The 21,053-nt window shown below is 51.8% G+C and overlaps 1 protein-coding gene across 1 annotated transcript in view; it reads left to right on the forward strand.

Moving 5' to 3' along the window:
* The first annotated feature begins 1,698 nt into the window (after positions 1-1,698).
* Positions 1,699-21,053, forward strand: part of LOC136996019 (olfactory receptor 14A16-like) — a 112,663-nt gene continuing 93,308 nt past the window's right edge. The window contains exon 1 of the mRNA XM_067317015.1: positions 1,699-1,938. Coding sequence (XP_067173116.1) covers positions 1,699-1,938 — 240 coding nt within the window. The remainder of the gene's footprint in view (positions 1,939-21,053) is intronic.

Here is a 21,053-nt window from a genome sequence, read left to right on the forward strand (position 1 = left end):
GATTCAGAGCAGTGTCCCTGTGCCCCTGGGTGCTGTGTGCCCGGGGCAGTGACTCTGCTGCCTGCGAGGGTCAGCACTCAGCCTGCCCAGTGAGCTCCCTATGGCCTGCAGGGAGAAGCTCTGGGTAAGAGGGGTGACTCCTGGCAGGACAGGTTCATTCTCCTGCTGAGAGGGTGCTGCGTGGGTCAGGGCTGCTCACAGCTCCAGCTCACCATAAGGACATTTTGAAAGTGGAGATCTCAAGAGGACTTGTCTCTGCCTGGTGGGAATGGAAATGCAGCAGTCAGGTTTAAACAAGGGGCTAAGATCTTAACCATCACACTGAAGGATGAATAGGTTTGCAAGTACCTTCACCGCTCCTCAGCCTACAGACAGCACCAACATCACCTTGCCGGTCTCATCAGAGATTTTTCTGGTCTGCTCTTTAACACCTGCAAACAGAGAGATGCTGCTGGGCAGTTTCCTGCTGCTTGGAGGTTTCTGTAGGGCAGAGCTGAGATCACAGTGGGTGGGATGGGACCTGTGTGGGGACAAAGGAAGAGCTCCCAGCAAGGACATCTCCAAGCAGCAGAGAGATGGTCAGAGAGTGAGAGGAAACTGCTACCAGACACCTCATGTGAGTTTGGGGTGCAGGCAGTTCCCTGCCAGCTCCTGCAGTGCAGATGCTTTCCCCTGAGCAAGCCCCTGTCATCCTTCCTCTGTCACTCAGCAGAGGCATGGGGAATGAGCTGACTGTCCTTCAGGAGACCCCACCTTTAAGACACTTGACGTTCCATGGGGTGTGCTGCCAGGCTGTGCACTGCCCTCCAGAAGGGCACAGCTCTTCTGTAGGACATGTGTGATAGCTGAATGTACCATGCAGAAGGCACAGAGGTGCTAAGGAAATGGAAATGCTGCTGGGGGTGGCTCTATGTGGGCAGCTGAAATAAGCACTGTGTGTTTTTGGCTACAAAATGAGTGTTGAGAGCTGCCTCAGTGTCAGAGCCACATCGGAGTCCTTATTCTGTTCATTGGAGCCATGCGCTATGTCACACCCTCTCCATCACTCTTGGGACATCTGAACTGAGAGAGAGGTGAGTTTGGAGATCTGCGCTTTGCAAGTGGCCACCACTGTCAGCACAGGCCAGTTTCCTTTAAGGGTAACTTGCAGTTGAGATTATCCTCTAACGGAGAGAGGTACATGCCCAAGGCATCTGGGAACGGGACTGATGTGGAGACCAGTGTGCCGGCTCTGTCCTAGGGCACAGGGAGGGCTTTTGCCTCTCAGGACTCACTAGTCCTCATGCAGAGAGCACTGGAAAGGTTACATATTCCTACCCTGCAGAGCAGACAAACAAACAAACAAGCCCCCCAAAAGTGAAGCTGTTGCTTTCCTTGTCAAAATGCCTCAGAATTAGATGTGAAGATATTAAACAAACTTTCTACATTACAGCAGGACTGACCCCTCTGGAGCCTGTGGGCAGAGGTCCCTCCACCTCATGGCACACACAGCCAGCACAAACTGGAGCTCCAGACAGGGAGCTGAATGAAGGTCCTGCTGAGGAGAAAAGCAACATTTGTGTGTATGTGGGTGTGTGTGTCAGTGCGTGTGTTGGGGGTGTCTGTGAGAAAGGGAAAGACCTTTGAATAGAGAAGTCTCTGCTGACTTGTCATTGTCTTTTTCTCCTTTAGCAGTCCCAGGTGCCTGGAAGGAGTAAAATGTCCAACAGCAGCTCACTCAATGAGTTCCTCCTCCTGGCATTTGCAGACACGGAGGAGCTGCAGCTCTTGCATTTTGCGTTCTTCCTGGGCAACTACCTGGCTGCCCTCCTAGGCAACGGACTCATCATCACAGCTGTAGCCTGTGACCATCGCTTCCACATCCCCATGTACTTCTTCCTCCTCAACCTCTCCCTCCTCGACCTTGGCTCCATTTCCTCCACAGTCTGCAAATCCATGGTCAATTCCCTCTGGAACACCAGGGTCATTTCCTACTCAGGATGTGCTGCCCAGGTCTTAAGTATTGCCATTTTCATTTCAGCTGAGTATTATCTTCTCACAGTCATGGCCTATGACCGCTACATTGCTATCTGTAGACCCCTGCACTACGGGACCATCATGGGCAGCAGAGCTTGTGTCAGAATGGCAGCAGCTGCCTGGGTCAGTGGTTTCCTCAACGCTGTGATGCACACTGCTAACACATTTTCAATACCACTCTGCAAAGGCAATATCATGGACCAGTTCTTCTGTGAACTTCCCCAGATCCTCAAGCTCTCCTGCTCAGACTCCTACCTCAGGGAAGTTGGGCTTACTGTGGCTAGTGCCTGTTTATTCTTTGGGTGTTTCATTTTCATTGTGCTGTCCTACGTGCAGATCTTCACTGCTGTGCTGAGGATCCCCTCTGAGCAGGGCTGGCACAAAGCCTTTTCCATGTGCCTGCCTCACCTGGCTGTGGTCTTCGTGTTTGTTAGCACTGCTGTGTTTGCTTACCTGAAGCCCCCCTCCCTCTCCTCCCCAGCTCTGGATCTGGTGGTGGCTGTTCTGTACTCGGTGGTGCCTCCAGCAGTGAACCCCCTCATCTACAGCATGAGGAACAAGGAGCTCAAAGATGCCCTGAGGAAAGTGATTTCATGGACATTTTTCAGCAGTGGTAGCATTGCCATTGGCTCTCCACAGATGACTCCCACTGTATCCCATACCAGGACTGTGCATTGTTTGTTCACTGTATTTTTATTATTACTCATTATTATTATTATTATTATTATTATTTGTTGTTGTTGTTGTTGTCATGTTGTTGCACAAATGCTTGGGCTCATTCCACCTTTACTAGGGCTGCTCTGTCTCACCTGGTGCCTATATAAAATTGTGTCTAATTAATAATAACTCGGTCAGAGCTCCCTCCCTCACAGTATCTCTGTAATAAAGTAGCTTCTACCCAGTGTAGTACCTGAAGGCTGGGCTTTTCTTCCAAAGCTGGTATCAGGAATAGGCCTAAGGAATTGCATGTCAAAAGGGCCTGCTGGTCAGAGTTGTCCATGGGTTTAGAAGCAAAAAGCTCATAATCATGTTATGATCTCTTAGAGACCAAGGGCTGGATTTAGGACTTGACCATCACTGTCCAGTAACAGTGGACAATTGTCAATGCTGATGTACAAACCCAGGGCCGTTCCACATGTTAAAGCACAGTGTCAGATGCCCGTCCTTCTGGAGGGGAATCTGGAGGTGCCAGGAGATCTCCGGGAATCTCCCGGGACAGTGTGTGCCTGGGGTGGGCAGTGAGTGGAGCCTCACAAAGGGAGAGGACCTCCAAGGTGGAGTCACCTAAGGGTAAAGTGCTAAACCCAGGTATCCGTGGTCAAAGGAGGACTCTGCCATCCCAGCAGAGGCAGTGGGGACCCATCTGGCAGAGAGAAGGGAGACTGGAGATTGATTCATGTTGTCAATGTGATACCAGGGACAAGATGTAGAGGCGCACCTGGACACAACTAGTACTTTTGGAAATGCTCCATAGTCCCTCCAAGCACCTGCCACATCCGCAGTCCCTGGAGGGATTAGAGGCCATGATCCCCCTTTGGTTGGATCTGCTTCCCAGCCTGACCAGCATGGCCAGTGCAGAGTGACCCCGTGTCCCTGTGGCCCCACAGCACGCTCACTCTGCAGAGCAGCACCATCAGCTGAGGGCCCTGCGGCAGGAGAGGGGAGAAGGTGTGGGAATGGCCAATGAGATCAGAGGAGGGATTGGGAGAGATGGAAGGAAGTGGAACTGGGCTTGAAATTGCCGACCTTTAATGCAAGACAATGTTCAGAGTGTGGGCACACTGAAGTGAGCTCCCAGCGCGGAGCCAGAAGTCCTTGCTCTGCTGGCCTTCCACATGGCCTGGGAAGTGCCTGAAGAAGGATTAAGGCTCCCCACCCTCCCAGCTCCTTGTGCCATCATCCCTCCTGACGGGTGGCACCAAAAAGAAGGCTGGGAGCCCTCGTGGGAGCTTGTGTTGAAGGAAGCAGCACCCAGGAGCCATATCAGTTTGCTGCTGTCCCTCAGGCCCTGTCCCCAGCACATCTCCTTCAGACAATCTGTGTGTCTTCAGACAGCCTGTGTGCTGGTCCTTACCCCAGATGTCACTGCCAGACAAGGCTCCATGCACAGCTGGGGGACTGGGCATCCAGCTGTGAGCCCTGGGAGGATGAGCCCTCTGTTGGGTCCTCTGCAGGGCTGGCAGAGAGCATGCAAAAGAGGTCCTGGGGCCATCTACTGGGCCTCTAGACCATCCTCCTCCCATGGGGGGGCCTCATACAGGGTCTGTCAGAACAAAGATGCAGCCCAGCTTGTTGCATGAGCAGAGAGGAGAAACAGCCCCAGGAAACTCCTCCCAGACCCAGCCCCTCATACCAGCCATTTCCAGCATTGGCCATTCCCCATGGTGCTGGTGAGGGGTGATCGTTGGATGTGACCAGCTCCGTCTGCCTGTTGGGCTCAGCACCTGTATGGGGATGGCCATCTGGCCTGGCCTCTCTCCTGGGGCCCAGGCACCAGCAGACCCCAGAGCATGGCCTTCTGCTAACCTCAGGGGGACAGGACCAGGGCTGGGCAGGGTCTGGGGACTGGTGGGAGGCTGCTGGGCAGGAGCGCCTTGCGGGACAGGGCACTGAGGTCTGTCATGGGGACCATGCTCGGGGGATGTTTCCCCACCGCAGAACAAACCCTGTCCTGTGCAGTGTCTGTACAGTGGGGCAGTGGGGCTGTGGGGCCACATGCAGGGCAGCAGGGCTGGGCCAGTGCAGAGATGGGGCACAGATGGGAGTCATGACACTCCAGGAAGCTCTCGACGGTCATGGAGGGGCCTCACTGCTGCTAGCAGGGTCGGAGGTCTCTCAGGGGCTGCAGCCATTGGCACTGCTTGCCAGAACTGCACACCCAGGACAGGTGGTTGGTGCCCAGCATTACAGTTCATGGTGTCACCTCTCTTGAATCACCATTATCTCTCAGGAGAACCTCTCGGTGCATCACTCCCTGCCAGGGTGTGGAGAGGAGCTGCTGGAGGTCTTCTCTTCTCACACCTGCTAATGCTGACTCTGCCCTGGCATTGGCCCACAGGCTCTGCCCTGGGTCATGCTGTGTCTCCATACACTCCCCCCCGAGACCATGTAGGGACCTGCAGCATGTATGTCTACTTAGAGCTGGCCACCATGGCCCACCTGAATGGTCCCAGGAGATCCCAGCAAGGCTGAGCTTGGAGATGAGTCTGTGATTGTCATCGGTCAATGTAGATGGGATGGTCTGGCTGGGGGCCAAGGGAAGGAAAGGCCAAGAGACAACAAGGAGAAGATGCAGTAAGGGAAATTTCAAATGAGTTTAAGGAAAAAGAAACAGTAATCATGATAGTTGAGCAGCACTGGGACAGGGGCCAGGAGATTTTTAAAAACTCTCCAGGAGAAAGCACTTACCAGCCTGATCTGACTGTAAAGTTAGCCCAGCTCAGAGAAGATCATGGTTGTGGAGATCTCTGGTGGTCCCTCCCAACCCAAATCCTCTAGGAGGAAGGGGCTGGAAAGTGGAGTCCTGGGCAGGGGACACTGTTGTGGGGTTGAGGCCTTGCTGGCATCTCTACTGCCTGGTCAAGCCTGTCAACCCTGTCCTCCAGAGTTACACAGTGAGAGAGTTCATCCTCCAAAGGAGTCTCTGCTCCATGGGCAACACGAGTCAAACCAGTGCAGGGAGACTGCAGAAAAGTTCTCAGGAACATGCCAGGCATTCAGCCCCTTTGACTGCTGAGGTGTCCCCAGACCGGTGCTTTGCATCCTGGGTCTTAGGTGCTGAGAAATCTTTGGAGCCAGAGGAGGTTGGAGTCCCACCTCCTGGTCTCATGGGTTACAGGGCATCAGCAGGGCTGTACTGGCTGCAGGGAGGGAATCAGTGCCTGGGGCATGAGCAGATCCCCCTCTGCCCTCCCCTCTCTCTTCACACCCCGGAACAGATATCATGTTTCCCATGTTGGCCTTCCCTGCCAGGCTGTATTCCCAGCCACAGGGGATGCAGGCTTCCCACTGGGGAAATGCAGGAGAGCCCAGTCTCATCTAGAGGAGCAGGGTCCCACCACCCCTGCTGGGTGGCCAGGGCTGCAGGCTGCAGACACCACTCTGTCCCTGCACACCTCCTGCATGGGGCTGGAGGGTGCCCAGCAAGAAGGCAGTCATGCCTGTGGGTCTGGTGCCATTGGTGTGGTGGTCTTTGGACCAGCCTCTGTCTGTAAGGGACTTGGGAGCTTCTCCACCTCCATGTTAGTGGCAAAGTTACTGTCCCAGATTGTTCTCTCTGGGGAGCTGAGGATATAATTCTCTGGAGAAAGCGAAAAAAGAAAGCCTTTTGTCCATGGGACTTATACCACCCTGTCAACCCTCTACTGTCTTCTCCTGCTCTATCACCCCAGAAACCCTTTGGCAGGGGCATTTTTTGATTTCTGACCCTGCTTTGAGCAGCAGTTTGGTCTACAGGCCACCCGTGCTCCCTTCAACCTGAATTATCCTGAAAGCCTATGACCTCAGGCCCCATTGCAAGCACAGAACAAATGCCTCTGGGACAGGAGTCATTTGGGCTTTATGTGACCATCTAAAAGAAGGCGGGTGAACACCTCCTCCTTCTTCCTTGTTGACTGTAAGAGCAGCCTGGGAGGCACTGCCTCAGGCATAGCTACATTACCCTGGAAGTTCTTTGCATCCACCTTTAACCACATACAAGTCCATTGCCTGGATCCTCTCAGTGGTGAGGGGAGAAATGCAGGCTTTTCTGCAGGGTGAGTTCTCTACCTCTGTAGTTGCACCTCTAGGTAGATGGTGTCATGCTGCCCTTTCTTTCTTGCCTGAAGCTCAGGCTGGATGCGGATGTGAATGTGGAGGTTGGCTGTCACTGCAATGACCATGAGATAGTGGAGAGGTAGGAGGAATAACAGAGTCACTGCCCTGAACTGCAGCAGAGAGGATTTCATCTTGTTCAGGATGTGCTTGTCAGGATCCCACGGGTGACTGTCCTGGAGGGCAGAGGAGACATGGAGCTCTCTGGGATCTTCAGGGCCACTGTCCTTGAAGCACAGGAACACAGGAAAATCTGCAGGGAAGTCCATCGGGGCCTGGCCTGAGGCTGGTGTGGATGAGCAGGGACTTTGTGATTTAAGACTTGAAAAGGCAGAAGGAAGTGCACAGAGGGTTGGAAGGGGAATGGACTGCCCAGGAAGAGGACACAGCCATTATGTGTGGTGGAAGGGATGGAGTTAGGCAAGCCAAAGCTCAGCGGGAGCTGGCGCTGGAGCTAGCAAGAGATGGAGATGGCAACCGGAAGGGCTTCTGTAAGGACGTTGGCAGCACAAGGCAGGCAGCCAAGGAAAGGGTGGTCTCCCTGCTCAGTGGGGCAGGGGACCTAGTGACAAAGACAGGGGAAAGTCTGAGGAGCTCATTGTCTCTTTTACCTTGTCTTTTACTCTTGTGTCTACTGCCAGACCTCCCTGGCCCCCAAGTCCTTTGGCAGCTTCTGTGTTAGGAAAGCCTCACCCATGGCAGAGGAAGATGCAGCTGGGGAGGAACCTTGCCCAGTTGGCACACACAAGTCCATGGAACCAAATGGGAAGCACCCCAGGGTGCAGGGAGAGGTGGCCAGAGTCGTTTTAACGCTGCAGTTGGTCATCTTTTAAAAGTCAGGGTGATTAAGGAGGTTCCTGATGACTGGGAAAAGGCAGACATTGCACCCATTTTCCAGAAGGGCAAGAGGGAGGAGCTGGGCAACGACAGGCTGGTCATCTTCATCTCTGTCCCTGGGAAGGGGATGGAGCAAATTCTCCTGGAAACCATCTCCAAGCCTATGAAGGACAAGGCCTGGAAGAGGCAGCATGCATTGACCAAGGGGAAATGGAAACCATGCCTGAGCAACCCGATTGCCTTCTGCCATCAGATGAATGGCTTTGTGCAGAAGGGGAAAGCAGGGGATTTTGTGAAGCTTCACTTTAGCAAGGTCTTTGACACAGTCTCAAGTGCTGTGATTCAGTGCACCATTCCCTGGAGAGCTCTGTAAAGAGAGAAGAGGCAGAGGAAGAAGAAAGGCCCGAGAGGCAGAAGAAGAGATCTGAAACATGTCCATTTAAATAGAGTAGTTCCTCAGAACAAAGTTTCTCCATGCAGAGGATTGCCAGCAAATGTATTTTGATGAAGAATGTATCTATATATATATGTACACTCGCATAGACAGACTAATTCCTGTAGTACATGAACATGGTTCTGCCAATGAATAAGGAAGAAAAAATATTTGGCAATGGTAAAAACTGTGTGAAGTTTTGGAAATGAGGATGTTTTGTCACTTATTGCACTGAAGATGTTTTAGAGACTCCTTTAAAATATTGCTTTAACATGGGTATGTTGAGATTTGCGCAATTTCGGCCACCCAAAAATAGAGCATTTCCTTGAAGTTGGTCACCCTGCTTTCCTCACCAGTCGAGAGAGCCCGACACCTCAGAGGGCGACGTGCTCTGTGCAAAGAGTGAGGGGTGGCACAGACAGCCATGGGCAGGGAGTGGTCTTCTGAGCACTGGGCTCTGTGCGAGACACAAAAATATCCTGTTTAGTGGTGTAGGCCTGATTATAACAGAAAAGTTTAGAAAAGGACATTAAGAATAAAACAAGAAAGCAATTAAGACAAAGACTGAAAACAAAGAAATGCTTTGTTATATTTTCCAGGTTTTCTTTTTTTTTTTTTTTTCCTGTTCTCATTGTCTTTCTTGATTTGTTCTGTTTTACTATACTGGTGTTCTGGAGAGATAATGCATCCCCTATGAAAAGGAAAGAGATTTTCAGAACTGGGGTGGCATGCAGTCACAGGGTCATGGGTGGCTGGTGCCATTGCAGGTGCCCTGGTCCCCTCTGCCCAGTCTCCCTCTGCAGCTCCAAGGGGCTCTGGTCTCCTGCATGTCCCCTGTGAGAGCTGCCAGGCCCAGGCAGGTGCCTCAGAGACACTGGGGCCTCTCCAAGTGCCCCTGGGTGCTTGTGGTTGGACACCTGAGGTCTGCCTGGAAAGGTGAAGAACTGTTCTCAACATTTCAAAAATATGAGCACACTTTCATCAGCTCCAATGACTGGCTAATTTCAATGTCAATGTTTTCCTATGAAGAAATAGTGGACATCTTCAGGAAGAGTATTAATTGTGGGAGAAGAAATATCAATCTGCCCTTGACCTTGTGTTTACACTGCTCTGTCTATTAGGCTGTGGATGTAATCTCAGTGCTCTCACATATTTCCACATGTCCTGATTAAATTGATCATTTCTAAAGTCATCTTTGCAGCAGATCATCTGGACATATGCATTTCCCATAGTTTCCCAGTTTTCCTCCTCCCCTCACTCTTTATCATTCAGGTACATCTCAGCTCTCCAGTTGCTGCTCTGAGCTGCTGGCAGTCTGAAGCTTGCCTCGTCTTTCAGCAGTCTCCTTGTCTCTTTAGCCAGCTCCTTTGTTCTGTTTCTTGTCTATCCTTTCCTATCTATCTGTGAAAATATTTCATGGAAGGTTGCATCTTGTGGCAGTGGAGCTCACTGGAGGCAGCTTGGCCTAAACATACAGTTGAGGAGTGTCTTGTATCTTTTATTCAGCTGTTCCAAATGTTATTGTTGATTGTTTGCAACTAAGAGAAAATCTTGTGTGTCTGTTTGCAGCTCGTTGTCTAAGGAAAGCAGGTGGGAATTGGTGCACATGAGCTGTAACATTCAGCTCCAGCCTTGAGTGGCAAAAGGTCAGATTTGAACAAGAGTGATCAAAGTCCCCAGTGGCTGATGAGGGAAATGGCAGGGCTGGGGAGGTGGGGGGGAAGGTTGTCCATACATGTCTCCTATCAAAAATACTGCTTTTCCGACATGTCCAGACTTCATTAGGAGATACTGTGGGTCAGTATGAATTGGAGAATGTGGGTTTGACTTATTCTGAAAAGTGAAGAATCAAGAAAGCTTAAGAAGCAGACATCTTTCTTTTCAGGTGCTCATTCAAATCCGCCTAATTTCAAAACACTCCTGCAAACTTTCCAATTAGCCACACAAGAATTGACAAACTGAAGAAAATTGTGGAAAGAGGCATGGCTCTTTAGGGGATTTTGCATTTTAATGATCCCTCGGGTGTTTTTGCAGCTGACCCATGAACCTCAGATGCTGAGAAGGAGCTGAAGCAACCTCTCAAGAAGTTAAAGTCAGAAGAAAATCCCAAAGTTTCTTGGAATGTTAACATGTCCCACTGAGGGCCATTAACAACAAAGGCTCCCCAGGGGCTGATTAGAGCCGAAAGTTGGAGGCCCTGATTGCAGGTAGGCAAAGGCAATGTGCAGGTGGCTGTGATGACAAGTCAACCCTGATGTGTGTTATCAAGCAGAGTGACCAGGCACTGACAGTCAGCCCCTGGATAAGGTGATGCTTTCCATCACCCAATGCTCAGTGCTCTTCCTGGGGGCAGTGTGTGGGTGGGGTGCACAATGCCGAGTGCAGGACCATGATACGGCACCTCCTGGGCTCCCAAGGGACAAGGAGGCAGCAAGGCCACAGTGCTTTAAGGAATGGAGTCTTCATGGGGGCCTTGGTGGCAGAGACTCCAGCCATAGCCAAAAGGACAAAGACCTAGCTGTGTTGGGAGCTTTCATCCTTGGCAGCACCCTCGGCATCTCCACCACAGGTGTCCTTTCCTTTCCCACACCTGTGCCTGTTTCCCTGCAGACCCTAAACACCCAAGCTGCTTCCCCACCTTGCTCTCACCCCACAATCTCCCCACCTCTCCTGATGTCTTCCTGTCCTCACTTGCTTTTCCTTGAAACACAAAGGCAGGGGCTGATCACAGACTCCCTCTGGGTGACCTCTAGCACCACAGCAGTACCCTTCGAGTGACATTTTCTTTTCCTAATGTCACAGCTAAACCCCACAAGCTGCTCTTGGTGGCTTTTTCTCCTTCTCATGCTCTTTCCCACTACCAAGAGAAGCTCCATCATCTCTGAAACCCCCCTTCAAGCACTCACAGGCCCTTTGCCTCCACTTCAGCAGCATAAAGAAGCCAGGTCCCTGAACCTCTCCTCATGGACGGGATTATTCATGCCTAGGCACAGGACTTGACACTTATCTTGTAAATCTTCATAAGGTTCTGTTGTGTGAATCACCCGAGTTTCTCAAGATCCTTCTGGACTGAAGCTCCTCTGTGTCAAAACAAGACAAAAACAAACAAACAAAAACAGTGCCAATGGGTTAAGGGTAGGCAGTGGTGGGCGTAGGAGAAGGGATCAGAATGTTAAAAGAGACAGACTTAAAAGGGGAGAAAGAAAAAAGAAAAAAGTAATTAAAAGTGAAGCAAAGGATTGATCATGGCTGTTTTGGGGATTCCTGCCAAGAAGCCCTGCATCTGAATAATTCTGGCTGGAGGAGGACAAGAAAGCTGGTCTGCTTCCACTGTCACAGGGCACCTGCGTGCTTTCCCTGACATCAACAAAAGAAGATCGAGAGTGAGAAGACTCACGGACTCCTTCAGGGTGGAAGGGACTTCAGGAGGTCTCTATCCCAATCTGCTTGCTCACAGCAGGGTCAGCTGTGGGGTCAGAGCAGGTTGCTCTGGGCTTCATCCAGTCTGGTCTTGGAAACCTCCAAGGCAGGAGACTGCACAGCCTCTCTGGACAACCAGTTCTAATGCTTGATCATCCTCGTAGTGGAAAAGCTTTTCCTTATCTCATGCACAAACACCTCTTCTTCTAAATTATGCCCATTATCTCTAGTCCTCCCACCATGCACCCTGGTGAAGAGCCTCGCTCCATCTTCTTGATGACCTCCTTGTAGCCATTGGAAGGCTGCTATGAGATCCCTCCAAAGCCATCTCTTCTGCAAGTTGAACCATCCCATTTCCTCGCAGAGCAAGTGCTCCAGCTCCCCAACTATTGTGAGGGCCCTCAGCCAAATTTACTCCCAGTTATCAACCTCTTTCTTCTTCTGGGAACCCAAACCTGGATGCAGTGTTCTAGATGTGCTCTAATGAATACTGACTAGAAGGTGATCACCATTTCCCTTGACCTCCTGGCTGTGCTCCTGGTCACACAGCCCATGATGCTTCTGGCCTTCTTTGCTGCCAGGGAATGCTGCTGGCTCATGGTTTGCCTCCTGTTCACCAGCACCCTCAGGTCCTTTTCCACAGATCCGTTGCCCAGGCACTCATGCCCCAGCCTGTAACACTGCAGGGTGTTGGTTTATCCCAGGTGCAAGACCTGGCATTTGTCCTTGTTGAATTTCATGATGTTCCTGACAGCCCATTCCTCCTGCCTGTCTAGGTCCCTCCCAATGGCAACCCTCAAGCATATGACTGGGCCCCCCGGCAGTTCTGAGTCCTCAACAAGCATCTTGAGTATCGCATCTTCCATGTCACTAATAAAGTTGTTGGACAGGACAAGTTCCTGGAGAGACCCCACAGAATCACAGAATCGCTGAGGTTGGAAGGGACCTCTGGAGATCATCTAGTCCAACCCCCCTGCTCAAGCAGGGTCACCTAGAGCACCTTGCACAGGATTGCATCCAGGCAGGTTTTGAATATCTCCAGAGAAGGAGACTCCACCACCTCTTGGGGCAACCTGTTCCAGTGCTCTGTCACCCTCACAGTGAAAAAGTTTTTCCTCATGTTCAGATGGAATTGTCTGAGTTTCAGTTTGTGCCCATTGCCTCACGTCCTGTTGCTGGGCACCACTGAAAAGAGTCTAGTCCCATCCTCTCGACACCCTCCCTTAAGATATTTGTGTATATTAATAAGATCCCCTCTCAGCCTTCTCTTCTCCAGGCTAAACAGACCCATCTCTCTCAGCCTTTCCTCAGAAGAGAGATGCTCCAGCCCCCTAATCATCTTGGTAGCCCTTCACTGCACTTGCTCCAGTAGTGCCACATCCCTCTTGTACTGGGGAGCCCAGAACTGGACGCAGTACTCCAGATGTGGCCTCACCAGGGCTGAGTAGAGGGGGAGGATCACCTCCCTCCACCTGCTGGCAACACTCTTCCTCATGCAGCACAGGATACCATTGGCCTTCTTGGCCACAAGGGCACATTGCTGCCTCATGCTTAACTTGGTGTCCACCAGCACTCCCAGGTCCTTCTCCGCAGAGCTGCTTTCCAGCAGGTCAACCCCCAACCTGTACTGGTGACTGGGGTTATTCCTCCCCAGGTGCAGGACCCTGCACTTGCCTTTGTTGAATTTCATGAGCTTCCTCTCCGCCCACCTCTCCAGCCTGTTCAAGTCTCTCTGAATGGCAGCACAGCCCTCTGGGGTATCAGCCACTCCTCCCAGTTTGGTATCGTCAGCCAACTTGCTGAGGGTGCACTCTGTCCCTTCATCCAGGTCACTGATGAAGAAGTTGAAAAAGACTGGACCCAATCCTGACCCCTGGGGGACACCGCTAGCTACAGGCCTCCAACTAGACTGCGCCACTGATCACAACCCTCGGAGCTCTGCCATTCAGCCAGTCCTCAATCCACCTCACTGTCCACTCATCTAACCCACACTTCCTGAGCTTGTCTATGAGGATGCTATGGGAGACAGTGTCAAAAGACTTGCTGAAGTCAAGGGAGACAACATCCACTGCTCTCCCCTCATCTACCCAGCCAGTCATTCCATCAGAGAAGGCTATCAGATTGGTTAGGCATGATTTCCCCTTGGTGAAGCCATGCTGACTACTCCTGATCACCTTCTTTTCCTCCACATGCTTGCAGATGGCCTCCAGGATGAGCTGCTCCATCACCTTTCCAGGGATGGAGGTGAGGCTGACTGGCCTGTAGTTCCCTGGGTCCTCCTTCTTGCCCTTTTTGAAGACTGGGGTGACATTGGCTTTCTTCCAGTCCTCAGGCACCTCTCCTGTCCTCCATGACCTTTCAAAGATGATGGAGAGTGGCTTAGCAATAACATCCGCCAGCTCCCTCAGCACTCGTGGGTGCATCCCATCAGGGCCCATGGATTTGCGGGTGTCAAGTTTGCTTAAACGATCTCTAACCCACTCCTCCTCCACCAAGGGAAAGTCTTCCTTCCTCCAGACTTTCTCTCTTGCCTCCAGGATCTGGGGTTCCTGAGGGCTGGCCTGAGCAGTAAAGACTGAAGCAAAGAAGGCATTCAGTAACTCTGCCTTCTCTGCATCCTTCGTCACCAGGGCACCCACCCCATTCAGCAAAGGGCCCACATTTTCCCTAGTCTTCCTCTTGCTGCTGATGTATTTGAAGAAGCCCTTCTTGCTGTCCTTGACATCTCTAGCCAGATTTAATTCCAAATGGGCCTTAGCCTTCCTCGTCGCATCCCTGCATACTCTGACAACGTTCCTATATTCCTCCCAAGTGGCCTGTTCCCCTTTCCACTTTCTGTATACTTCCTTCTTCTGCTTGAGTTTTGCCAGGAGCTCCTTGCTCATCCATGCAGGTCTCCTGCCTCCTTTGCTTGACTTCCTACTCATAGGGATGCACCGCTCTTGAGCCTGGAGGAAGTGATGTTTGAATATTAACCAGATCTCTTGAACACTCCTTCCTTCTAGGGCCCTCACCCATGGGATTCCTCCAAGTAGGTCCCTGAAGAGGCCAAAGTTTGCTCTCCTGAACTCCAGGGTTGCGATCCTACTTGGTGCCCTGCTGCCTCCTCGCAGGATCCTGAACTCCACCATCTCATGGTCACTGCAGCCAAGGCAGCCCCCGACCTTCACATCTTCCACCAGTCCTTCTTTGTTTGTTAGTACGAGGTCCAGCAGCACACCTCTCCTTGTTGGCTCCTCCACCACCTGTGTCAAGAAGTTGTCACCAATGCTCTGCAGGAACCTCCAGGACTGTTTGTGCCTAGCTGTGTTGTCTTTCCAGCAGATATCAGGGTGGTTGAAGTCCCCCATGAGAACCAGGGCCTGGGATCGTGAGGCTACTTCCAGCTGTCTGTAGAAGGCCTCATCGACTTCCTCATCCTGATCAGGTGGCCTGTAGTAAACACCCACAACAGTGTCACCCATGCTAGCCTGCCCTTTGATCCTTACCCATAAGCTCTCGACTCGCTCTTCATCCACCCCTAGGCACAGCTCCATACATTCCAGTTGCTCTCTCACATAAAGAGCAACTCCACCACCTCGCTTTCCTGGCCTGTCTTTCCTAAAAAGCACGTAGCCATCCATGACAGCACTCCAGTCATGCGAGCTATCCCACCATGTCTCTGTAATGGCAATGAGATCATGGCCCTGCGACCGCACACATATCTCTAGTTCTTCCTGTTTGTTCCCCAAGCTGCGTGCATTGGTGTACAGGCATTTCAGGGAGGTGATCGAGCATGCAGGTTTCCCAGGAGGGATACAAGAGGATCCTCCATAGCCACATCCCATGCGCACTTCCCTGGCTGCATTCACCTGTTGGAGGCATCGCGACTTGAGCAGTCTTTTGCCAACTACCCTGGCACTATAACTCTCCCCTTCCCCCATCTTTCCTAGTTTAAAGCCCTCCTTACCAGGTTGGCCAACCTGTTGGCAAAGACCCGCGTGCCCCGCCTCGTGAGGTGGATCCCATCTCTCGCCATCAGTTGGCGATCTTCAAACAGGGTCCCATGGTCGTAGAAACCAAAACCCTGTTGCCAACACCAGTGGCGCAGCCAGTCGTTAACCTGGAAAGTCCGTCTCCTCCTCCTCTCATCCATCCCCCTCACTGGCAGGATTGAGGAGAAGATGACCTGGGCTCCCAGACCCTTGACCACCATCCCCAGAGCTCTGAAATCCTGCTTGATGGTCTCCAGTTTGCCCTTGGTGTCATTGGCGCCCACATGGAAGAGCAGCAGTGGGTAATAGTCTGAAGAATGGACGAGCCTAGGCAGTCTTTGCATGACATCTCTCACACGAGCCCCTGGCGGGCCACAAACCTCTCTAGACAAGAGGTCAGGTCGGCAGATAGATGCCTCCATCCCCTGTAGCAGTGAGTCCCCCACAACAATCACCCGCCGCTTCTTCCAGGCATTCTGGCAGGGCACAGGGTCTGTTGTCCCAGGTACTTCCCTGGCAGCCATGCCCATCTCCTCCTCATCCTGGAGGGCACTAAACCTGTTCTTCAGCTTCAGGTCTTCAGGAGGAGTAGGAGCCTTTCTCCTCCCATGAGCAGTGACCAGTTTCCAGCCTTCTTCTACGATGTTATGATGTACCGTTTCACACGGCACAGAGCCCTCTGGCAACTCCACTGCTGCAGGGGGTTGGGACTCCTGGAGCTGTACAGTCTCCAAGAATACCCTGTCTATCTCTTGCTCTGTTTCTCGGATGCTGCGCAGCCTACTGACCTCCTCCCGTAACTCCCTTACCTGATGACACAACTCATCAACAGCAGCACACCTCCTGCAGGAGAGCTGGCTGCCAGCCCAGGCCTCCCGGAGAGGCCCCAAGCACTCCCTGCAGCCTGAGACCTGTAGAGCCGCATCTACTGTCAGAGGGTCGGTCTGGGTCGCAGCCTCTGACACAGCAACTCCAACAGCCGCTGGGGAACGCGCTGTGCGGCGTGTCACAACCATACTTGAGGAAACCTACACCACAGGGAACAGAAACGAAGGGCCCTTCGCGCGTCCCTTCGCGCGCCCTTCTGCGCAAACTGCTGCTAGAGCTGCGCTCTAGGCCTGGCTCTTATATAGGCCTCTCCCTAGCACTGACTCACAGGGTGCTTGACCGCCCTAATCAAGGGCCACTGGGATCAAAGGCCCCAACTCCCTCTGGCCAGGGGCAACCTAGAGAGCTCGTTAGCAGCAGCCACTCCTAGCTAGAGCTTTTCCCACGAGCTTTTCCCAGGAGAAGTCAAGGCCTCCTGCAGTTGTCCCTGCCTAACTTCCCCTTTCCTGTTCACAGCAATCACCTTCTAGGTCCTCGGGGGTCCTCAGAAAGCCCACAACTTCCACAAGATCCTCAAGTTCTAGTCAGAGCCCAACCACTGCTGCGCAAACTGCTGCGTCTGTTCGCTGCCTCTGTTAGCTGCGCTCCCATCTGGAGATGTTTGGTCTACATAAGTAGAAACTACTGGGGGTCTGTTAGCCTCTGCCTCTGGGTCGATCCCTCCCCCGAACATTCTAATTTGCTTAAACATTCTGGACAGAAATGCCGAGGGGTGTTCGTCAATTTGTTGTTGCCACTCCTGGATCTTAGACCAATTTGCGGTTCTCTCTCCAGCCAAATGTATGGCTTCCTCTATACCCTGTTTAGCTCATTGTAACTGCCGATAATCTGCTTCTATGGTATAATTCCATCCAGGATCCACAGCTGGCCACGCTGTTTGGGCAGCTGCCATTCCTCCCTGTTAAGCCCAATGACGATTTGCTTCTAGAATCGCGTGTTTCTCATCAGGAGTGAATAGGGCTTCAAGAAGCATCTGCACATCCCCCCAAGTGGGGTCATATGTGCAAAATATTCCCCTTACTACTTGCAAAACTTCTTCCGGGTCCTCCCTAAGCCTGGGAGTTTGTTGACTCCATGCAATCAAATCTTGAGGCCCCCAGGGTCGATAAACTCACGCAGTAGCTACCTGCGGTACCCCATCCAGACCTGGCAGGGCCGCTCCTGGCACAGGAATGACTTGCAAAGGGGCTTGAAAGGTGGAGGTGGAAGGCAAGGGGCAGTATAGAGAAGTTGAAGCAGAGGGTAGCACATAGGGTGGAGCAGTTTCCACAAGCATTTTAGCAGCTGCACTATTTAGAGTATTTGGAGAAGACACTTTTCTCTTGTTTTTAGATGTCTCCTTTTTTCTAGAGAATGCCCAGCTATCCCATACATACCAATAATCCATTTGTCCTGGGAATCTGTCTTCTAGGTGATGTCGTAAAAAGGTCGGTTCTTGTTAGTCAAAAGTCCCTTGCTGTGGCCGCTGTGCAGCTGGGCTGCCCTCCTGGGTAAGGAGGAGCCAGTCTTCCTGGTACAAAGTCACTATTTTCTTTTCTCCTAACCCTATGGTACAGTCAATCTTTCTTCAGTTCTCCAGTACCTCAGCTAAGGGCATCCCCTTCTCTGCACCGGATACGTTTCCCATGTGTATCAGAGTTTTGTGGTGCACCTTACGCTGATCAGGCTGCACACTCCCCCTTCCAGACAGATTGAGATGGGACTCAAAACCTCTCAGATCCCGGAGATGGGTCTTGAACCCACTCTCTCCAAAATATAGATGCGGAATTTTAACACACACCAGTTGGTACCTCCCATCACCAAAGCACCTAGGTGAACTCACCTGATGCCGGTTGTTGGAAGTTTGGAGAGAAGAGGATCCGATGGTGGCTGCCTAGAGTCCCATCTAGGGTGCCACACTGTTAGGGAAACTGTTCAATTCAGTGTCCTTAACAGGGTTCAACTCTAGGTTTCCGCTCTATCCAAAAGATACAAAATAATTCTTTATAAGATGATTTTATTAGTATTACAGCTCAAGCAGGGTGCCTCCGAGGAGGGACCCCCCAAATGGAAAATTCCCTGGGTATTTATACCCTTGCGGGTTAAGTTCTTTGTCCATTCTCTCTCTGATTTGTTGCACCAAGGATTGCTCAACAAGTAGTAGTTTCTTCACTCCTGGTTGGTTTCCCTGTTGTCTCCAGGTGGAGTTATGGTACTCACTGATCATTGTTGATGCTGTTTTGTTACTTTCTTATCTCCTTGTTCCCTCCTTGTTCAGACTGGCCCAAACAATTTCGGAAAAAGCTCAGCGATGTGCGGCCTTAGGCTTCAGTACATTTAGCTGCTAGTTCTAAGCAATTGCTATGATATCTGACACCTGAAGAGCTTGTACCCTCCAATTGGTTCCTTTTGGTCGTGTGAGTGATCTCACCACATCTTAGTTATTCTAGCAATGTATCAGTCAGATTGGTCATGGTGAAGCCTCTTACCACGGACCAAGGACACTGCGTGTGTGATGGCCCCACTTCAGAGCAGAGCCATGCTGGCCTAGATAGAAGGTGGTAATGTAACGGTGAAAGGAGGTTCCCACTAAGAGAGCAAAGCCTGCAGTGCCCAAGGCCAGGGAGAAACACAGCTGGGCTGTGCAGGACTGGGTTTGCTGCCTGTGCTGACTCTGCAGCACCTTGGGACCTGTGACAGAGGTGCGCTGATCTCCAAGAAGGACAAGGTGCTAGTGAAGAAGTCACCGGGCCTGGGTAGCCTGTGATCCAGCCACCCTGTGGACATCACTAGCCCAGTGCCTGTTCATATCATCTGGCGGGGTGAGAAGAGGTTCAGGGGGAGGAGAGCTAGAGGGGTTTGACAGTGCAGAGACTAGAGTGGAGACCTTGGTGTGATGTGCCTCCCATTTATGCAGCACACATGGATGTAGACGGGATGGACTTTGCCTAAAGGCAGAGGTAGGAATCATTTGTTTAGGCACATGTAGGAAACCCAAGATGCCCTGGGGCACTTGCCCAGCACCACTCCAAACAGGCATGGTTTTCCAGTAAGTGCCATGCTGTATGTGCTAGAAACATGTAGCTGTGCTGGACACCCCAGGTATCCGATATGGACCTTCCAGCCTATTTTATGTCAGTAAATCAAGTGTTTGCACTGAATTACATTACGATTTTGCACTGTAGGGATCTGCTTGTGTCACAGCTTCATAGTGAGTGGAGCTCTAGCAGTATTAGACATCTAGTGTCATTTGAGATGGCCAAGGAAATTCCCCACCTGGCCCCCACCTCATGCTCCAGAAGGATGTTGGTCTCACAGTCGCTCCATCAGAGCAAGCACACAGTGGCACATGTCTTGGACCACCTCTGTCTCCTCAACTGTCACCAGGTGTTTGTGTGGGAGCAACTGACTCCCACCCTCCATCTCCGGTGATTATAATGGGAGCTTAGGAAAGAAGCTCACGTGCAGACATCTCTGTTGTGTATACCTCTGCTTAGGCAAGGGGAATCCCACCTTCTGTGTTTTTGTGGAGTTCACGGGAGGGATCTGAATCCCACGCCAGTCCAGGGGCTTCTAAGCTGGCGTGAAATGCCCAGATTGACTCATCTGAATCAACACCTGAACCATGGGTAAATGAACTCTCTTCTTGTCCCCATCTAGGTGTCCTGCCTAGTTAAGACATGGGAATAGGGGCCTCCACACTGGGATGTTTCCACCTCTTGCAGATAACCATCCTCTGATGAAATAAATCATAATGCTGGAATCAGTCTTCCTTGAGTGCTTAGAGAGGGACCATTGGTGATTATTTTAGTCTACTTCAGGGAACATTTTGCAGGAGGTTGGAGCACAAGGGACAGAGAAATTCACATCTTCAGCTCAGCCTCTGTTCCTGAGCAGGGGCACGATACTGGGATAGAGGGAGCTCATGGCAATCAGGCAGCACTGCCCAGAGACAGCTGTGTGCAGGAGCAGCTCCTCTGCAAAGAGTAGCAGGGCTCTGGGCACTGCTTGCTACTGCTGACATGAGATGAGACAAGATAGAGAGAAGTGAAAGGCAGTGTGGAGTCGGAGGCCAGAGGAGAGCTCCTTGTGGGAGAAATCTTCACAGCCTTTTGCATGGTAAGTCTCTGGCTGCAGGGCAATGCTAGTGTGCTTCCTGGAGGGGTCTTCTGAACCCATCCCATCCCATGGCTGGTAGGGTTTTTAAGGATCGCTCTCCTGGTTCCTCCAGTGCATAGGTGGGGGAGGAGATGCTTCAGAGCAGGGATTCCCTGCCACATGGTCACAGGGACAGGGCATCCTTCTCCTTTCTTCCAGGGATGGCTGCAGGGATATGAAGCAAAGAAGTGCACACAGGTGTACTTCAGCAGTGTACAGAACATCAGGGCTGTACTTCAGAGCAGTGTCCCTGCACCCCAGGGTGCTGTGTGCCTGGGGCAGTGACTCTGCTACCTGCAAAGTCAGCATTCAGCCTGCCTAGGGAGCTCCCCACAGTACTGCAGGGAGAAGCTCTGGGTGGGAGGAGTAACCCCCAGCAGGCCTAGTTCATTCTCCTGCTGAGAGGGTGCTGCGTGAGTCACGGTTTGTCACAGCTCTACCTCACCCTCAGAAAATGTCTGGAGGGGACTTTTCAAGACGATACTCATGGCAGGCTTACCTGAAAGGGAAGGCACTCTCCTGAGGCTCTGATTTTG

This window comes from Apteryx mantelli, unplaced genomic scaffold, assembly GCF_036417845.1.
Source record: "Apteryx mantelli isolate bAptMan1 unplaced genomic scaffold, bAptMan1.hap1 HAP1_SCAFFOLD_20, whole genome shotgun sequence".
Taxonomy (NCBI): domain Eukaryota; kingdom Metazoa; phylum Chordata; class Aves; order Apterygiformes; family Apterygidae; genus Apteryx; species Apteryx mantelli.